The 21,635-nt window shown below is 32.9% G+C and overlaps 1 protein-coding gene across 4 annotated transcripts in view; it reads left to right on the top strand.

Moving 5' to 3' along the window:
- Positions 1–571: 571 nt before the first annotated feature.
- The window catches only part of LOC139525341 (NF-kappa-B inhibitor-interacting Ras-like protein 1), a 29,268-nt gene continuing 8,204 nt past the window's right edge, over positions 572–21,635 (top strand). Inside the window, exons 1-6 of one of the 4 annotated variants that reach the window (XM_071320550.1) lie at positions 572–701; positions 3,959–4,095; positions 4,759–4,854; positions 17,341–17,388; positions 18,032–18,127; positions 19,041–19,131. In XM_071320550.1, the coding sequence (XP_071176651.1) occupies positions 3,997–4,095; positions 4,759–4,854; positions 17,341–17,388; positions 18,032–18,127; positions 19,041–19,131 (430 nt within the window). In that variant the 5' untranslated portion in view covers positions 572–701; positions 3,959–3,996. Of the gene's footprint in view, positions 752–3,958; positions 4,109–4,758; positions 4,855–17,340; positions 17,389–18,031; positions 18,128–19,040; positions 19,132–21,635 lie in introns of those variants that run through there. The other 3 variants (XM_071320551.1, XM_071320549.1, XM_071320552.1) reach the window with 3 other exon arrangements.

Below are 21,635 nucleotides of genomic sequence, written 5' to 3' on the forward strand. Positions count from 1 at the left end.
GCATCAGTCAATCAAAATAATTTACTTTTGTTTCGGCTTTAAATGATGACATTTTTTTCTTTAAATAACTTAACATGCACAATGCATGCGTTATCCATCTCTTCTACTTCTACTGTATAATGATTGCCTACGTCACTTGTACTGCGCATTGCTTTGTGAAGACATATATACAGTGAAATATAACAAATTTGTGATAATAAACAAAACAAAATTTTTTTACATAGTGGTAGTGCATATTTTTAATTTTTTAATACGGATCTCTAGCTGAGGGGTTAAATTGAACTTCACATGAATACGGATTCAATGAGGTGGAATTATTCACTTGCAATCATACTTTAGATTTTTGGAATATCTCGTAGCCAGTGCCCCTCGAAGGAATATTTTTCTGAAAAAAATAAAACACAAAAAATACAAATGGGCTGTGACTATCACACTAACATTGATACATTAGTCCTAGTTTATTTTCCTTGTTAATTCTGTATTGCTTGATCATTATTTTATAGCCTGTAAAACCCATCCGTGCCCTCACTCCGTATTTTGTGATATACGAAAATAGCAACCGTATCCGAACTTGTTTTGGTTTGTATTTATTACTACTGGTTCCATGTTAGTACACAACAAGGGTACCAGTGCATTGAAAAAAAAACTTAATTTGTGGTGGGTTATTTTTCCAAGTTTCAGATCATGAGACAGAGAGAGAGGTAAAGAAACTGCAAAGTAAATGGTGCTTTTGAGTATCAGAGAACATTAAGTAATTACTTACAATAAATAGCAAACTGATAGTTTACATTCAAATCATTCAAAGACAAAATTAAATTAAAAAGGAGTCTTACCCGGAACAGTTGTCCAGCTAAATCATATCTGTATCTGTATCTGTATGTTACACAGTGCAGGATCCGATCGCGGATATATGCGCACTGGAAGGAGAGCGGGTTGGTTAGTCCAACCGTTGGAGGGCAGCCGTGAAACCCTCAACTGTCTTTTGACATGCAGTTACCTCGTCCAGATGGTTCCACTCAACTATTGTTTTTGGAAAAAAAGAGTTCTTACGAATGTCTGTTTTGCAGTCTATTAATTTATACGATCTGCTATTTCTGGTTTCTTGTCTTTCCACTATGTTTGAATATTGGAAGTCACTAAAGTTTTTTGCTTTCACTTGGCGTTTATTTCTTGTCTTTTGTAGATAATCTGTTGGATCAATAGCCGGCACCAATCCCTCAACCACTTTGTAGAACATAGTCAGCCTCTGATGTTTCCTTCGCTCTTGGAGAGGTGGCAGTTTTAGCTTAGAAAGCATATTTGTGACGCATCCGGTGTCTCTGGATTTATAGTCGTGCAGAATGAAACATGCTCCTCTTTTCTGTATGCTTTCTATTTCCCTGATGGTGAATGGGTCCCAAATGACAGCACCGTATTCTAGTACTGATCTAACCATGGCTAAGTAGGCAAGTTTTTTGCACTCTTGGGGGCACTGGCGTAAGTTTCTTCTCAGGAACCCCAGTGCAGGGATCTCCATGGCCTGTTTAACGATGGCGCCCCGCCATCGTTCAAAGGTCTTGCGCCATCGTCAAATGACTCGCTCCATCGTTAAATTATCTTGCGCCATCGTTAAATTGTCTTCCGCCATCGTTCAACATGTTCAAAACTTCATCATTTTTTGTAGCCCGACGCCATTTTTTTATCAATTATAATCAAATGCATGTAATTGCATAACCCTCAGGCTTTTTATGTTATAATCCAACACAGTTCTAACGCCTGGGGGATATCCGGATTAAGATCGCTAATCACTTGTACCTGAGCTTGTACAGGTAGATCAACAAACCAGACAGGAGAATACTATCTGAGGATAGACGATCCATTTGTCGAATTAATCAACTAAGTTTCAGCAAATGATTATGATAATTTAGATTAAATAAATAAATTAATAATCCAGTTACAAAGAAAACAGTTTAACAAGTCGAACACATGCTTTATTTTGACTTGCGCAATCAGCATCCCCCTTTTTTAAGAAGTACAAAATAAGACGCAAAACAGTAAATATTATTTCATCACAAATAACTCGAGTACTGCTGTAACGATAATTTAAAATGACTTTAAAAGTTTAAAAGTAAAAACTTATAAATATTTCCTGTCAAGAAATATCGTATCGTAATTCCGAATTCATTTCGTATATTACAATCAAATTGATACATCCGCGTTTCCGGTTTATATTCAGACTCGAAAGATGCATGTTGCACAGCATCAATTTGTCAGATAAAGTCATTAAAAACCTTTTCATTTGCTTTACAAATCTCTTTAACCTTTTACATAACCCGTACCAATCGTTTTGTTGTTGCTGCAAATCAGCCATACCGGTAATGGGTTCTGAATTTGACAGTGTCCATGAAAAATAAGCTCCACATCATATGATTTTTAACCCCCATAACAATTACCAAAAATACAAGAGATCTACATGGGGACCTTCATGACAGCTTTTAGTCATTCTCGACTAAGGGGGGACCATGAAGACTTGGTATTTGAATGGTTAAAAACGGCAATAAATGAACATATTGACACTTCTAATTCTATAATGAAAATTCAAATAAGTATAATTTCAATAAGCAATGACTTAGCATGTTCACCATTCCTTTTATGGAGGGATAAAATACTTCCGATCGTGCTACACTGTACAGCGTATACACGGTTTGTAATGGTGAAAGTTCCTCCATGGTTCAATTTTCATCCATGGAGATCCCTGCAGTGTACAGTGTCATAATAATGACATAAGACATAAAGCTTTATTTAGAGTCGGTATAAGCAAGCAATTACAAACATAAGCTCTGAAGAGCTTTTAAAACCGACATAACAACAAATAAAACAAAACATACATATCGAGTCATGCACACAACATTAAACATATAAAGCAAGAGTTCAATCAGTATATAAACATGCAGCCCAAAAGTTCTTTAAGCATCTTACAAGTTTAACACATACTGGTACATGCAATTATGAGATAAAAACACAAAAGCACAAATGAAATGGTTTGCACATAAAAAGCATAAAAGCACATTAAGTTTCTAAAATTAACACAAAAGCAGCAGAAGCACTATAGTAAAGATATTAGAATAAATTTGCCATGCTGAAAATAAAGCAACAAAACAAAAAAATAATAAGCAGAGATTAACTGGTTTTGCAGGCAAAGCATTTGCATGAGCTGCCAGACCAAGAATTTATCAAGTTCTTGAATTGATTTAAAGATGATTGCTTACGAAGCTCATCTGGCAGCTCATTCCAAAGCCTAGCAGCAGGTTTCTATATATATATATATATTAGCCATAATTTGCAAAACAGCCGTTGGACGTCAGAGTAATCTCGGACTAGGACCAGATACACACTAGGTACATATAGTTGAGTAATGCCAGTTGCAAACTTATGTTAAATCTCTATTTTTAAATACTGTTGTCTACCCAACTAAAACTTGTTATCAGGTAAATCTACATTGAATTATCTACAAAATGTAATAGGGCTTTATATCTATGAGTTAGGTACCTTGTGTTAGTTATTATTAATATATGTCACTAAATTACCTGAGGTGCGATAACTACATGTATGATTATTATAAGATCAAAAATCTTCTTCACTTTTCTACAACTATATATTTATCTGTATATTCGATCTTGTTCAGTTTATTGAAAACTTTATTTACGAAACATGGATGAAAACTGGAAGTGTGGCCGAAACGTCTTGCTTTGACTAAAGCATGAAAATAAAACCTTTTAAACTTCTGCTTCTGGAATTTCAGGTTTGACCTTCGATTCCATATTGCCAAATCTGAAGTCTGCAATAAAAGGAACCTACTAACATGCAACATACATATACATGTAGTTAATCCATTAAACCTAACTTAAAAATTTCAGCTACATCTGACATTGTCATGTAATCATAAATATTGCTTAATGTTGTTTCTGTCTTTTTTCAGATAAACTCAGAATAATGATGTAACAAAACCAAGGCATTATGGGTAAAATAAGTAAGATAGTAGTATGTGGTCACACTGGTGTCGGCAAGACTGCTGCCATAGAACAACTTATTTTTGGTAACCATGTCATAGGAACAGTAAGTCATAGTGGTACATTTAATAGATATTTGCTACATCTTACTGGAAATGTAACTAAATATGGAGTGATTGATTAAGTTATTTCGGAAGTAAAGATTTAAGGTTGATCTCTAACATGTCTGATAATAGGAAAATTTCAAAATTCATGAAAAAATAAGGAGGATGGTCATCAAGACCAACAAAAAGAGGCATTCTTTGATTTTGATAATTTGATTAGCCAACTTTAAGAACTCCTCTTCGAAAAGAAAAAACAAGGCCAAAAATGCATTGAATCTGCATGAAATAGATAAATGAAAAACAGTAGTTTGCTGAATGTTGATTGAATCATTAATCATGATTAATGGCACAAGTTCCATATGGAAAATTAAAGTCACATCTTTATATTTTTGTCTAAATTTAACTACTTGGACAACTTGGAAGGGATGATGAATAAAGTTCCTGTACAAATTATTCTCATTAGGTTCCATATGTTTTACTTTTCAGATATCTTGTGATTTGCCTGTCTCTTCTTCAAAAGCCTTTTATAAAGTAATTTAATATAAATTCTTATTGAAAGTTTTTTTCCATTATACAATGTATCACATTTTATCTGCTATAGATGCATTTTTCTGTCTCAATAAATTTTAAAATCCTATTTAACATATATCTTTCTTTCTTTTTAGCCAATGCACCCAACAATTGAAGATATATACACAGCTATGATAGAAACTGATAGAGGGGTTAAAGAAAAAGTCAGAATATATGATATTGGGGGACTGGTAAGATATATACACAGCTATGATAGAAACTGATAGAGGAGTTAAAGAAAAAGTCAGAATACATGTATATGATATTGATCAACTGGTAAGATATATACACAGCTATGATAAAAACTGATAGAGGGTTTAAAGAAAAAATCAGAATATGTGATATTGGGAGACTGGTAAGATATATACACAGCTATGATAGAAACTAATAGAGGGGTTAAAGAAAAAGTCAGAATATGTGATATTGGGGAACTGGTAAGATATATACACAGCTATGATAGAAACTAATAGAGGGGTTAAAGAAAAAGTCAGAATATGTGATATTGAGGAACTGGTAAGATATATACACAGCTATGATAGAAACTAATAGAGGGGTTAAAGAAAAAGTCAGAATATGTGATATTGGGGGACTGGTAAGATATATACACAGCTATGATAGAAACTGATAGAGGGGTTAAAGAAAAAATCAGAATATATGATATTGGGGGACTGGTAAGATATATACACAGCTATGATAGAAACTAATAGAGGGGTTAAAGAAAAAGTCAGAATATGTGATATTGGGGGACTGGTAAGATATATACACAGCTATGATAGAAACTAATAGAGGGGTTAAAGAAAAAGTCAGAATATGTGATATTGGGGAACTGGTAAGATATATACACAGCTATGATAGAAACTAATAGAGGGGTTAAAGAAAAAGTCAGAATATGTGATAATGGGAAACTGGTAAGATATATACACAGCTATGATAGAAACTAATAGAGGGGTTAAAGAAAAAGTCAGAATATGTGATATTGGGGGACTGGTAAGATACAATGTATATACACAGCTATGATATATAGAAACTGATAGAGGGGTTAAAGAAAAAGTCAGAATATATGATATTGGGGGACTGGTAAGATATATACACAGCTATGATAGAAACTAATAGAGGGGTTAAAGAAAAAGTCAGAATATGTGATATTGGGGAACTGGTAAGATATATACACAGATATGATAGAAACTAATAGAGGGGTTAAAAAGTCAGAATATATGATATTGGGGGACTGGTAAGATATATACACAGCTATGATAGAAACTGATAGAGGGGTTAAAGAAAAAGTCAGAATATATGATATTGGGGGACTGGTAAGATATATACACAGCTATGATAGAAACTGATAGAGGAGTTAAAGAAAAAGTCAGAATACATGTATATGATATTGGGGAACTGGTAAGATATATACACAGCTATGATAGAAACTGATAAAGGGTTTAAAGAAAAAGTCAGAATATGTGATATTGGGGGACTGGTAAGATATATACACAGCTATGATAGAAACTAATAGAGGGGTTAAAGAAAAAGTCAGAATATGTGATATTGGGGAACTGGTAAGATATATACACAGCTATGATAGAAACTAATAGAGGGGTTAAAGAAAAAGTCAGAATATGTGATATTGAGGAACTGGTAAGATATATACACAGCTATGATAGAAACTAATAGAGGGGTTAAAGAAAAAGTCAGAATATGTGATATTGGGGGACTGGTAAGATATATACACAGCTATGATAGAAACTGATTGAGGGGTTAAAGAAAAAGTCAGAATATATGATATTGGGGGACTGGTAAGATATATACACAGCTATGATAGAAACTAATAGAGGGGTTAAAGAAAAAGTCAGAATATGTGATATTGGGGGACTGGTAAGATATATACACAGCTATGATAGAAACTAATAGAGGGGTTAAAGAAAAAGTCAGAATATGTGATATTGGGGAACTGGTAAGATATATACACAGCTATGATAGAAACTAATAGAGGGGTTAAAGAAAAAGTCAGAATATGTGATATTGGGGGACTGGTAAGATATATACACAGCTATGATAGAAACTGATAGAGGGGTTAAAGAAAAAATCAGAATATATGATATTGGGGGACTGGTAAGATATATACACAGCTATGATAGAAACTAATAGAGGGGTTAAAGAAAAAGTCAGAATATGTGATATTGGGGGACTGGTAAGATATATACACAGCTATGATAGAAACTAATAGAGGGGTTAAAGAAAAAGTCAGAATATGTGATATTGGGGAACTGGTAAGATATATACACAGCTATGATAGAAACTAATAGAGGGGTTAAAGAAAAAGTCAGAATATGTGATAATGGGAAACTGGTAAGATATATACACAGCTATGATAGAAACTAATAGAGGGGTTAAAGAAAAAGTCAGAATATGTGATATTGGGGGACTGGTAAGATATATACACAGCTATGATATATAGAAACTGATAGAGGGGTTAAAGAAAAAGTCAGAATATATGATATTGGGGGACTGGTAAGATATATACACAGCTATGATAGAAACTAATAGAGGGGTTAAAGAAAAAGTCAGAATATGTGATATTGGGGAACTGGTAAGATATATACACAGATATGATAGAAACTAATAGAGGGGTTAAAAAGTCAGAATATATGATATTGGGGGACTGGTAAGATATATACACAGCTATGATAGAAACTGATAGAGGGGTTAAAGAAAAAGTCAGAATATATGATATTGGGGGACTGGTAAGATATATACACAGCTATGATAGAAACTGATAGAGGAGTTAAAGAAAAAGTCAGAATACATGTATATGATATTGGGGAACTGGTAAGATATATACACAGCTATGATAGAAACTGATAAAGGGTTTAAAGAAAAAGTCAGAATATGTGATATTGGGGGACTGGTAAGATATATACACAGCTATGATAGAAACTAATAGAGGAGTTAAAGAAAAAGTCAGAATATGTGATATTGGGGAACTGGTAAGATATATACACAGCTATGATAGAAACTAATAGAGGGGTTAAAGAAAAAGTCAGAATATGTGATATTGAGGAACTGGTAAGATATATACACAGCTATGATAGTAACTAATAGAGGGGTTAAAGAAAAAGTCAGAATATGTGATATTGGGGGACTGGTAAGATATATACACAGCTATGATAGAAACTGATTGAGGGGTTAAAGAAAAAGTCAGAATATATGATATTGGGGGACTGGTAAGATATATACACAGCTATGATAGAAACTAATAGAGGGGTTAAAGAAAAAGTCAGAATATGTGATATTGGGGGACTGGTAAGATATATACACAGCTATGATAGAAACTAATAGAGGGGTTAAAGAAAAAGTCAGAATATGTGATATTGGGGAACTGGTAAGATATATACACAGCTATGATAGAAACTAATAGAGGGGTTAAAGAAAAAGTCAGAATATGTGATAATGGGAAACTGGTAAGATATATACACAGCTATGATAGAAACTAATAGAGGGGTTAAAGAAAAAGTCAGAATATGTGATATTGGGGGACTGGTAAGATATATACACAGCTATGATATATAGAAACTGATAGAGGGGTTAAAGAAAAAGTCAGAATATATGATATTGGGGGACTGGTAAGATATATACACAGCTATGATAGAAACTAATAGAGGGGTTAAAGAAAAAGTCAGAATATGTGATATTGGGGAACTGGTAAGATATATACACAGATATGATAGAAACTAATAGAGGGGTTAAAGAAAAAGTCAGAATATATGATATTGGGGGACTGGTAAGATATATACACAGCTATGATAGAAACTGATAGAGGGGTTAAAGAAAAAGTCAGAATATATGATATTCGGGGACTGGTAAGATATATACACAGCTATGATAGAAACTGATAGAGGAGTTAAAGAAAAAGTCAGAATACATGTATATGATATTGGGGAACTGGTAAGATATATACACAGCTATGATAGAAACTGATAGAGGGGTTAAAGAAAAAGTCAGAATATATGATATTGGGGGACTGGTAAGATATATACACAGCTATTATAGAAACTGATAGAGGGGTTAAAGAAAAAGTCAGAATATGTGATATTGGGGGACTGGTAAGATATATACACAGCTATGATAGAAACTGATAGAGGGGTTAAAGAAAAAATCAGAATATATGATATTGGGGGACTGGTAAGATATATACACAGCTATGATAGAAACTAATAGAGGGGTTAAAGAAAAAATCAGAATATATGATATTGGGGGACTGGTAAGATATATACACAGCTATGATAGAAACTAATAGAGGGGTTAAAGAAAAAGTCAGAATATGTGATATTGGGGGACTGGTAAGATATATACACAGCTATGATAGAAACTAATAGAGGGGTTAAAGAAAAAGTCAGAATATGTGATATTGGGGAACTGGTAAGATATATACACAGCTATGATAGAAACTAATAGAGGGGTTAAAGAAAAAGTCAGAATATGTGATAATGGGAAACTGGTAAGATATATACACAGCTATGATAGAAACTAATAGAGGGGTTAAAGAAAAAGTCAGAATATGTGATATTGGGGGACTGGTAAGATATATACACAGCTATGATATATAGAAACTGATAGAGGGGTTAAAGAAAAAGTCAGAATATATGATATTGGGGGACTGGTAAGATATATACACAGCTATGATAGAAACTAATAGAGGGGTTAAAGAAAAAGTCAGAATATGTGATATTGGGGAACTGGTAAGATATATACACAGATATGGTAGAAACTAATAGAGGGGTTAAAAAGTCAGAATATATGATATTGGGGGACTGGTAAGATATATACACAGCTATGATAGAAACTGATAGATGGGTTAAAGAAAAAGTCAGAATATATGATATTGGGGGACTGGTAAGATATATACACAGCTATGATAGAAACTGATAGAGGAGTTAAAGAAAAAGTCAGAATACATGTATATGATATTGGGGAACTGGTAAGATATATACACAGCTATGATAGAAACTGATAGAGGGTTTAAAGAAAAAGTCAGAATATGTGATATTGGGGGACTGGTAAGATATATACACAGCTATGATAGAAACTAATAGAGGGGTTAAAGAAAAAGTCAGAATATGTGATATTGGGGAACTGGTAAGATATATACACAGCTATGATAGAAACTAATAGAGGGGTTAAAGAAAAAGTCAGAATATGTGATATTGAGGAACTGGTAAGATATATACACAGCTATGATAGAAACTAATAGAGGGGTTAAAGAAAAAGTCAGAATATGTGATATTGGGGGACTGGTAAGATATATACACAGCTATGATAGAAACTGATAGAGGGGTTAAAGAAAAAGTCAGAATATATGATATTGGGGGACTGGTAAGATATATACACAGCTATGATAGAAACTAATAGAGGGGTTAAAGAAAAAGTCAGAATATGTGATATTGGGGGACTGGTAAGATATATACACAGCTATGATAGAAACTAATAGAGGGGTTAAAGAAAAAGTCAGAATATGTGATATTGGGGAACTGGTAAGATATATACACAGCTATGATAGAAACTGATAGAGGGGTTAAAGAAAAAGTCAGAATATGTGATAATGGGAAACTGGTAAGATATATACACAGCTATGATAGAAACTAATAGAGGGGTTAAAGAAAAAGTCAGAATATGTGATATTGGGGGACTGGTAAGATATATACACAGCTATGATATATAGAAACTGATAGAGGGGTTAAAGAAAAAGTCAGAATATATGATATTGGGGGACTGGTAAGATATATACACAGCTATGATAGAAACTAATAGAGGGGTTAAAGAAAAAGTCAGAATATGTGATATTGGGGAACTGGTAAGATATATACACAGATATGATAGAAACTAATAGAGGGGTTAAAGAAAAAGTCAGAATATATGATATTGGGGGACTGGTAAGATATATACACAGCTATGATAGAAACTGATAGAGGGGTTAAAGAAAAAGTCAGAATATATGATATTGGGGGACTGGTAAGATATATACACAGCTATGATAGAAACTGATAGAGGGGTTAAAGAAAAAGTCAGGATATATGATATTGGGGGACTGGTAAGATATATACACAGCTATGATAGAAACTGATAGAGGGGTTAAAGAAAAAGTCAGAATATATGATATTGGGGGACTGGTAAGATATATACACAGCTATGATAGAAACTGATAGAGGGGTTAAAGAAAAAGTCAGAATATATGATATTGGGGGACTGGTAAGATATATACACAGCTATGATAGAAACTGATAGAGGGGTTAAAGAAAAAGTCAGAATATATGATATTGGGGGACTGGTAAGATATATACACAGCTATGATAGAAACTGATAGAGGGGTTAAAGAAAAAGTCAGAATATATGATATTGGGGGACTGGTAAGATATATACACAGCTATGATATATAGAAACTGATAGAGGGGTTAAAGAAAAAGTCAGAATATATGATATTGGGGGACTGGTAAGATATATACACAGCTATGATAGAAATTGATAGAGGGGTTAAAGAAAAAGTCAGAATATATGATATTGGGAGTGGTAAGATATATACACAGCTATGATAGAAACTGATAGAGGGGTTAAAGAAAAAGTCAGAATATATGATATTGGGGGACTGGTAAGATATATACACAGCTATGATAGAAACTGATAGAGGGGTTAAAGAAAAAGTCAGAATATATGATATTGGGGGACTGGTATATTAGTTACATAGTGTGCTAGTGACCTAATACGGTATATATGGGGTCAGTAAATTCCATATGGGGTGAGAGCGAAGCTCGAATCACCATATGGAATTTACTGACCCCATATTTACCGTATTACGTCACTAGCACACTATGTAACGAATTTATCTTACCGACTATCTTAAAGTGTGAAATTAAGACTAGTGATTCTCAAAATGAGCAAGTCTTCAATACTGTTAGCATTAAGAAAATACTTCCATTGATCCTACAAAAACAGATGCCAACAATAACGACTTGTTAGGTTTAAATGTGTTTTATGAATTTATTTCAATCTTAATCATCAATTTCGTCATCTGTTGGAACTTTTAAGTTTTTTTCTCAGTACCGTTTTGTTTTTATAAAGGGACATAACACCATTACTAACCGTGTATGAAATAAGCCCCGCCCCGTTCTTACCTAATATGGAATATAAAGGGACGTAACTCCACTACTAACCGTGTAAGAGATAAGCCCCGCCTCCCTACTAACCTAATATCAAATATACACGGTTTGCACGCGGACGCTTTTAACCAATCATATTCCTGAAAATGTATAGGAGGTAAGATAAAGATATTTACACAGCTATGATAGAAACTGATAGAGGGGTTAAAGAAAAAGTCAGAATATATGATATTGGGGGACTGGTAAGATATATACACAGCTATGATAGAAACTGATAGAGGGGTTAAAGAAAAAGTCAGAATATATGATATTGGGGGACTGGTAAGATATATACACAGCTATGATAGAAACTGATAGAGGGGTTAAAGAAAAAGTCAGAATATATGATATTGGGGGACTGGTAAGATATATACACAGCTATGATAGAAACTGATAGAGGGGTTAAAGAAAAAGTCAGAATATATGATATTGGGGGACTGGTAAGATATATACACAGCTATGATATATAGAAACTGATAGAGGGGTTAAAGAAAAAGTCAGAATATATGATATTGGGGGACTGGTAAGATATATACACAGCTATGATAGAAACTGATAGAGGGGTTAAAGAAAAAGTCAGAATATATGATATTGGGGGACTGGTAAGATATATACACAGCTATGATAGAAACTGATAGAGGGGTTAAAGAAAAAGTCAGAATATATGATATTGGGGGACTGGTAAGATATATACACAGCTATGATAGAAACTGATAGAGGGGTTAAAGAAAAAGTCAGAATATATGATATTGGGGGACTGGTATATTAGTTACATAGTGTGCTAGTGACCTAATACGGTATATATGGGGTCAGTAAATTCCATATGGGGTGAGAGCGAAGCTCGAATCACCATATGGAATTTACTGACCCCATATTTACCGTGTTACGTCACTAGCACACTATGTAACGAATTTATCTTACCGACTATCTTAAAGTGTGAAATTAAGACTAGTGATTCTCAAAATGAGCAAGTCTTCAATACTGTTAGCATTAAGAAAATACTTCCATTGATCCTACAAAAACAGATGCCAACAATAACGACTTGTAAGGTTTAAATGTGTTTTATGAATTTATTTCAATCTTAATCATCAATTTCGTCATCTGTTGGAACTTTTAAGTTTTTTTCTCAGTACCGTTTTGTTTTTATAAAGGGACATAACACCATTACTAACCGTGTATGAAATAAGCCCCGCCCCGTTCTTACCTAATATGGAATATAAAGGGACGTAACTCCACTACTAACCGTGTAAGAGATAAGCCCCACCTCCCTACTAACCTAATATCAAATATACACGGTTTGCACGCGGACGCTTTTAACCAATCATATTCCTGAAAATGTATAGGAGGTAAGATAAAGATATTTACACAGCTATGATAGAAACTGATAGAGGGGTTAAAGAAAAAGTCAGAATATATGATATTGGGGGACTGGTAAGATATATACACAGCTATGATAGAAACTGATAGAGGGGTTAAAAAAAAAGTCAGAATATATGATATTGGGGGACTGGTAAGATATATACACAGCTATGATAGAAACTGATAGAGGGGTTAAAGAAAAAGTCAGAATATATGATATTGGGGGACTGGTAAGATATATACACAGCTATGATAGAAACTGATAGAGGGGTTAAAGAAAAAGTCAGAATATATGATATTGGGGGACTGGTAAGATATATACACAGCTATGATAGAAACTGATAGACGGGTTAAAGAAAAAGTCAGAATATATGATATTGGGGGACTGGTAAGATATATACACAGCTATGATAGAAACTGATAGAGGGGTTAAAGAAAAAGTCAGAATATATGATATTGGGGGACTGGTAAGATATATACACAGCTATGATAGAAACTAATAGAGGGGTTAAAGAAAAAGTCAGAATATATGATATTGGAGGACTGGTAAGATATATACACAGCTATGATAGAAACTGATAGAGGGATTAAAGAAAAAGTCAGAATATATGATATTGGGGAACTGGTAAGATATATACACAGCTATGATAGAAACTGATAGAGGGGTTAAAGAAAAAGTCAGAATATATGATATTGGGGGACTGGTAAGATATATACACAGCTATGATAGAAACTAATAGAGGGGTTAAAGAAAAAGTCAGAATATATGATATTGGGGGACTGGTAAGATATATACACAGCTATGATAGAAACTGATAGAGGAGTTAAAGAAAAAGTCAGAATACTGTGAATTCATTATTATTCGTTGGATACCAATTTTCGTGGATTTCGTGGGTACCGGGAAACCACGAATTTAAATATTCAACGAATTGCAAATTTTCTAAAGGAATATATGCATACTTTGTCGAAACCACGAAATTAGATACCCACGAATATGCAAGTTTTCCTCAAACCACGAAAATTGGTACCCACGAAAATAAATGAATCCACAGTATATGATATTGGGGGACTGGTAAGATATATACACAGCTATGATAGAAACTAATAGAGGGGTTAAAGAAAAAGTCAGAATATATGATATTGGAGGACTGGTAAGATATATACACAGCTATGATAGAAACTGATAGAGGGGTTAAAGAAAAAGTCAGAATATATGATATTGGGGGACTGGTAAGATATATACACAGCTATGATAGAAACTAATAGAGGGGTTAAAGAAAAAGTCAGAATATGTGATATTGGGGGACTGGTAAGATATATACACAGATATGATAGAAACTAATAGAGGGGTTAAAGAAAAAGTCAGAATATATGATATTGGAGGACTGGTAAGATATATACACAGCTATGATAGAAACTAATAGAGGGGTTAAAGAAAAAGTCAGAATATATGATATTGGAGGACTGGTAAGATATATACACAGCTATGATAGAAACTAATAGATGGGTTAAAGAAAAAGTCAGAATATATGATATTGGAGGACTGGTAAGATATATACACAGCTATGATAGAAACTAATAGAGGGGTTAAAGAAAAAGTCAGAATATATGATATTGGGGGACTGGTAAGATATATACACAGCTATGATAGAAACTAATAGAGGGGTTAAAGAAAAAGTCAGAATATATGATATTGGAGGACTGGTAAGATATATACACAGCTATGATAGAAACTAATAGAGGGGTTAAAGAAAAAGTCAGAATATATGATATTGGGGGACTGGTAAGATATATACACAGCTATGATAGAAACTAATAGAGGGGTTAAAGAAAAAGTCAGAATATATGATATTGGAGGACTGGTAAGATATATACACAGCTATGATAGAAACTAATAGATGGGTTAAAGAAAAAGTCAGAATATATGATATTGGGGGACTGGTAAGATATATACACAGCTATGATAGAAACTGATAGATGGGTTAAAGAAAAAGTCAGAATATATGATATTGGAGGACTGGTAAGATATATACACAGCTATGATAGAAACTAATAGATGGGTTAAAGAAAAAGTCAGAATATATGATATTGGGGGACTGGTAAGATATATACACAGCTATGATAGAAACTAATAGATGGGTTAAAGAAAAAGTCAGAATATGTGATATTGGGGGACTGGTAAGATATATACACAGCTATGATAGAAACTAATAGATGGGTTAAAGAAAAAGTCAGAATATATGATATTGGAGGACTGGTAAGATATATACACAGCTATGATAGAAACTAATAGAGGGGTTAAAGAAAAAGTCAGAATATATGATATTGGGGGACTGGTAAGATATATACACAGCTATGATAGAAACTAATAGAGGGGTTAAAGAAAAAGTCAGAATATATGATATTGGAGGACTGGTAAGATATATACACAGCTATGATAGAAACTAATAGATGGGTTAAAGAAAAAGTCAGAATATATGATATTGGGGGACTGGTAAGATATATACACAGCTATGATAGAAACTGATAGATGGGTTAAAGAAAAAGTCAGAATATATGATATTGGAGGACTGGTAAGATATATACACAGCTATGATAGAAACTAATAGATGGGTTAAAGAAAAAGTCAGAATATATGATATTGGGGGACTGGTAAGATATATACACAGCTATGATAGAAACTGATAGATGGGTTAAAGAAAAAGTCAGAATATATGATATTAACTAATAGAGGGGTTAAAGAAAAAGTCAGAATATATGATATTGGGGGACTGGTAAGATATATACACAGCTATGATAGAAACTAATAGAGGGGTTAAAGAAAAAGTCAGAATATATGATATTGGGGGACTGGTAAGATATATACACAGCTATGATAGAAACTGATAGAGGAGTTAAAGAAAAAGTCAGAATATGTGATATTGGGGGACTGGTAAGATATATACACAGCTATGATAGAAACTGATAGATGGGTTAAAGAAAAAGTCAGAATATATGATATTGGAGGACTGGTAAGATATATACACAGCTATGATAGAAACTAATAGAGGGGTTAAAGAAAAAGTCAGAATATGTGATATTGGGGGACTGGTAAGATATATACACAGCTATGATAGAAACTGATAGAGGGGTTAAAGAAAAAGTCAGAATATATGATATTGGGGGACTGGTAAGATATATACACAGCTATGATAGAAACTGATAGAGGGGTTAAAGAAAAAGTCAGAATATATGATATTGGGGAACTGGTAAGATAGATACACAGCTATGATAGAAACTGATAGAGGGGTTAAAGAAAAAGTCAGGATATATGATATTGGGGAACTGGTAAGATATATACACAGCTATGATAGAAACTGATAGAGGGGTTAAAGAAAAAGTCAGAATATATGATATTGGGGGACTGGTAAGATATATACACAGCTATGATAGAAACTAATAGAGGGGTTAAAGAAAAAGTCAGAATATATGATATTGGGGGACTGGTAAGATATATACACAGCTATGATAGAAACTAATAGAGGGGTTAAAGAAAAAGTCAGAATATATGATATTGGGGGACTGGTAAGATATATACACAGCTATGATAGAAACTGATAGAGGAGTTAAAGAAAAAGTCAGAATATATGATATTGGGGGACTGGTAAGATATATACACAGCTATGATAGAAACTGATAGAGGGGTTAAAGAAAAAGTCAGAATATATGATATTGGGGGACTGGTAAGATATATACACAGCTATGATAGAAACTGATAGAGGGGTTAAAGAAAAAGTCAGAATATATGATATTGGGGGACTGGTAAGATATATACACAGCTATGATACAAACTAATAGAGGGGTTAAAGAAAAAGTCAGAATATATGATATTGATAAGAGATTGTATTGTAGTCGAACTGAAATAAGTTGAAGTTTAAGGGACATATCTTTTTTATTTGATCAGACATTTAAGTCAACAAAGGTTGTGAGATAAATTATGTTTTCCTGCTTCAATAAGTAGTTAAGACTAGCAAATGAATATCCCTTTTCGAAAACCTACCACATTTGAACTCAAAAGTTGCTCTCATATTTTGCTGAACAAGTTTTATATGCAAAAATGCAAATGTATTTTATCTTTCTTTTTATCTTAAACAGGAAGGAAGTAAAGCAGATTTACCAAGACATTACTTTAGTTTCCCTGATGTAAGTATGTAAAATATCAACTGTTCCAAATATGTTTTAACAGTATTCACTGTTTTTTATAAAAAAAATCAGGATAATTGCCATCTTCTCTGCGCACAAATAAACCATAACAAATGTTCTGTCTCTACAGAATATAACAGCCAACCTATTCTACAAGACCTATTATATTGATTCATTTGCATAAAATGTTTTCCACTGAACATTGTATTATTCCAAAGAAGAAAATTCCTATTCAGAAAATACTTGCCACTGGACATTGTTATTTCTAAATAGAAACACTGTACAGACAAATTGGTTTTGTCTGAACAAATAATTTTATAAATTAACTTCATATACTGTATTGAAGCCATTTTTGGGACACTTCTTTTTGTGTTCTAGTCTAGGAGTACCTGATCATGACTTTAATTATGAGAAATCAGATCAAAATTTAGGTTATAATTATTATACAATAAATGTATAATAGTGGCAGATCCAGCATAATGGTCAGAACAAACTTTATTGCAATTCAAAAGATTATAAACTGCTGGTTGATTTCTAATCTTCTTTGATATTATCTCCATACAACAACTCCCTTTTCATTTTAAAAGTTACTCATTCTTACCCCAAACTATAAAATACAGTTGCTTTATCATTATTTTTACAGGGATTTGTATTGTTTTATGATGTGACCAGTTGGGAATCATTTCAAAAATTAGAAAAAATTAAGAAAGATATTGACAAGTATAAAGATAAAAGGGAGGTAAGCCATGGATATCATTTTAAGTGGTAGATGGTTAATGTAAGATCTTACTGTTTATAAGATTTCTTTTGAAAGAAATAATACATTGACATGATAGAAAAAATTACTGAATATACCAGACAGATCATCCACATCAATAACCAACAACTGACTGCTCCCAAAACATACATATAAAAACCATCAAACAAAGCCTGGCTAGATATTTGTTTAGGGGCCAGCTGAAGGATGCCTCTGGGTGTTGGAGTTTCTCGCTGCATTGAAGACCTATTGGTGATCTTCTGCTGTTGTCTGTTCTATGTTGGGGTTGTTGTCTTTTTGACACCTACCCCATTTCCATTCTCAATTTTATTGATTCAGGTTTAAGTAACAAGACTGGTTATCCAAATTGGCTTACTAGGCTTACCTAAATATCTGTAATTCTGACATTCTTTTTCTTTATAGGCTTTACAAAATTTTTGATGCTACATTATAACAATATCAATCACTCTTCAATGTTATAGAAAAATTCATAAAACCTTTTACCAAGACTTTTCTTGAGGATTCAATTTAAGGAATGCATCCATTTTTTCAAAAGCAAAGTAAATAATGTTGTTTTCATCTATTTCAAGACATTTTAAAATCTATCGATTATATGGGTATATTTTCATTGTAAAATAAACCGAAACATTTGTATTGAATGAAAACATTATCATTTTTGCACATAAAATGATGAAAACAACAAATAATATTATTCTCGAATTTTGTAGGTCTTAGAAGGGAAAAAATAAATAAAGCAGATTTTTTCAGCAACAAACATTTTCACTTTTCATGCAAAATGAGTAATTTGGATAGTTTTAACCTTGCATATGATTTTTAAAATTACTACAATAAAGACACTTACAAAAATTTATGACCTTATTTACACGTTTTGAAGGTACACATTGTTGTCATTGGTAACAAGACAGAAGAAGAAACTAGACAGGTAGATTTCTCTACAGCACAAGCCTGGGCTACAAAGGAGAAAGGTATGGTTTCAGAAAAATTAGGTGTAATAGTGGGCGTATGACATTTGCGCCGATTTTGAAAATTTTCATTCTTTCATTTGCGCCGATTTTATTTTTTCATTTGCGCCGATTTTATATTTTTTCCTAATTGGATTTACAGGTAAGTTACAGGTAAATTCATACTTTTACATTGACTGATCACAGAGTATAAAGACAAATCAAGTGACATTGCAATTGGTAAATGGCTATCCCAATGTTTCGGGTTACCATTCCTTTCCCTAAATGAAATCGATAACTGCTTCACTTTTGACATTGTCTGACGCTCCTTCTGATGACAAATGTCATATATTCTTAGACAACGTTCAAGTACACATGCCATAACGGTCAATCAATTCGTGATGGCGTCCATAAAATTAACGAAGGGATGATTTCAACTTCACCATTTGGAACTCTTGGTTTAATAGCTTCCTTGCGAGAAAATGCGAACTCTAGAAATGCCCCCACCAGTACGTATGCCAGACAAAGAAAAGATGGCCTTCGTTATCGACAATTACGCCAAATATAAAAGAGACGAAATCATAAGAAAGGAATATATTAGATGCGTTGCCTATACATACTCGGCAAGAACAGATTTATGATTTGAATGTATTCCGTTTTTATGGATTTGAATGCGGTACATATATTTTGAATTCGTCATTTTAGAATAAACAAAGTGCTTTTATCTTAGGTTTTTATTTCTTGATTTTAAGCAGGAGACAAGTTATATACATGTTATGATTGACAATTCATAACATATGTACAACTGGCTAACGGAAGAGTTCTTTAATGATAAATGAAAATAACATTACTGGGATGGAGAGTTGTCTCATTGGCACTCATACCACATCTTCTTATATCATTTCACCTGTAATTTACCTGTTATTTACCTGTAAAAAAAATCGGCGCAAATGAAAAAAAAAATCGGCGCAAATGAAAGAAAAAATCGGCGCAAATGAAATGCAGATCGGCGCAAATGCAAAACGCCGGTAATAGTAGTGTAACATTTAATTGATATTGACTGACAGTAATTTAAGGTGTCGGAGATAATACAATTGTTGACAAAAACAATTAGTGTGAGTTATTGTAATTACATTGTATCTGTTGTTACTATAGATAAGATAAGATAAATTTATTTTATTAAAGTGTCATGTATTGATCTTACACAATAGTAAAATATTTACACAAGTGCAATCAACACCTAGCCTAAAAAGACTTATGAGACACTGTTATATACATATAAAACAGCTCAATCACACAATGTAAAAAAAAAGAAATAATAAAAAAAAAAAAGGAAATTATAAGAAATCTCATGTATTTACCTGATAAATTAAAAGCACTAATAAAAATTAGATTTTAAAGAAATGTAAGAATATTAAATACACCTAGTTTAAAAATTGTGTCTAACGACTAAACAAAATTATGGGTAAAACTGCGATAAGAATAAAATATTTCTATATATTATAATTTAAAATTGATAAAAGTGATAGAAAAAAGAGAAAGTAAATTGAATCAACAGTACATTTAAACCACTTTCAACAATTTAAAAAAAAATATATATTTAAAATGTTCTATTGACATATTACATAAACTATTACAATACATATGCTTTCATTATTTATGTACCAAAAGTTATTTCCCTTAATTAATATATATTTTCTTTAAATTATCTCTTTACCCTGATAAAAAGAATAGGCTTTATGGACAATTATATGTTATAAAAAACTTTTTCTCCTGACATAAAATTTGTGAATAGAGTAGGACAGTGTTACTTGAATGTCATTACATGTCATTAAAGCATTGAACTGGAGCTCTGTACTCATGTTTTCAAAATTTTCAATACATTGACGTGCCTTTTGAAACAATTCATATCTAATGTCTTCATACAGAGTGCAAATCATTAAAAAGTCAGTTTCGTGTTTAATATCATTCAATTTACAAAATTTACATAGTCTATTATTCAATGGAATCTGCGGTCTGGTGTCTCCCTGTCTCTACAGCTAGGGGTAGCGATCCACTGCGGAATAATGCCATAGTTCAAGTTACATTTCTTGGTAAAAGCGAGAGAATATACTGTTCTGTTTTAACGCTTTGCTTGTAAATACGATAAGTTCTTAGCTTGTTGCCGTTAGCATTGTTTCTGTCATCATATTAATCTTTCTCGAAATCAGTCTGGTCAAAGTTCGTTAGTTTTTCAATTATGAGGCGCATCACTGTTTTAACACTGAAAGTGGTGTTGTGTACAATATCAGCAACATGTATATCTTTTACAAGTTTGTCTATTTGATGATGCCACCCTTTTCGTCACGCGAGGTCCACGCTGCTACTTTTGATATAAGTCTATCATCGTTAACTCTTATGATCTTACATTTTAGACGTAGGCATGATAGTTTTTGCTTCGTATAACATGAGATTAGTCCAAGATCTCTGTGCACCGCTGTGTTGGAGCTTCGCTTCCCAACCGAAGAAAGTATTTTGCAGCTTTGTTC

This window comes from Mytilus edulis, chromosome 5 (assembly GCF_963676685.1).
Source record: "Mytilus edulis chromosome 5, xbMytEdul2.2, whole genome shotgun sequence".
NCBI lineage: Eukaryota > Metazoa > Mollusca > Bivalvia > Mytilida > Mytilidae > Mytilus > Mytilus edulis.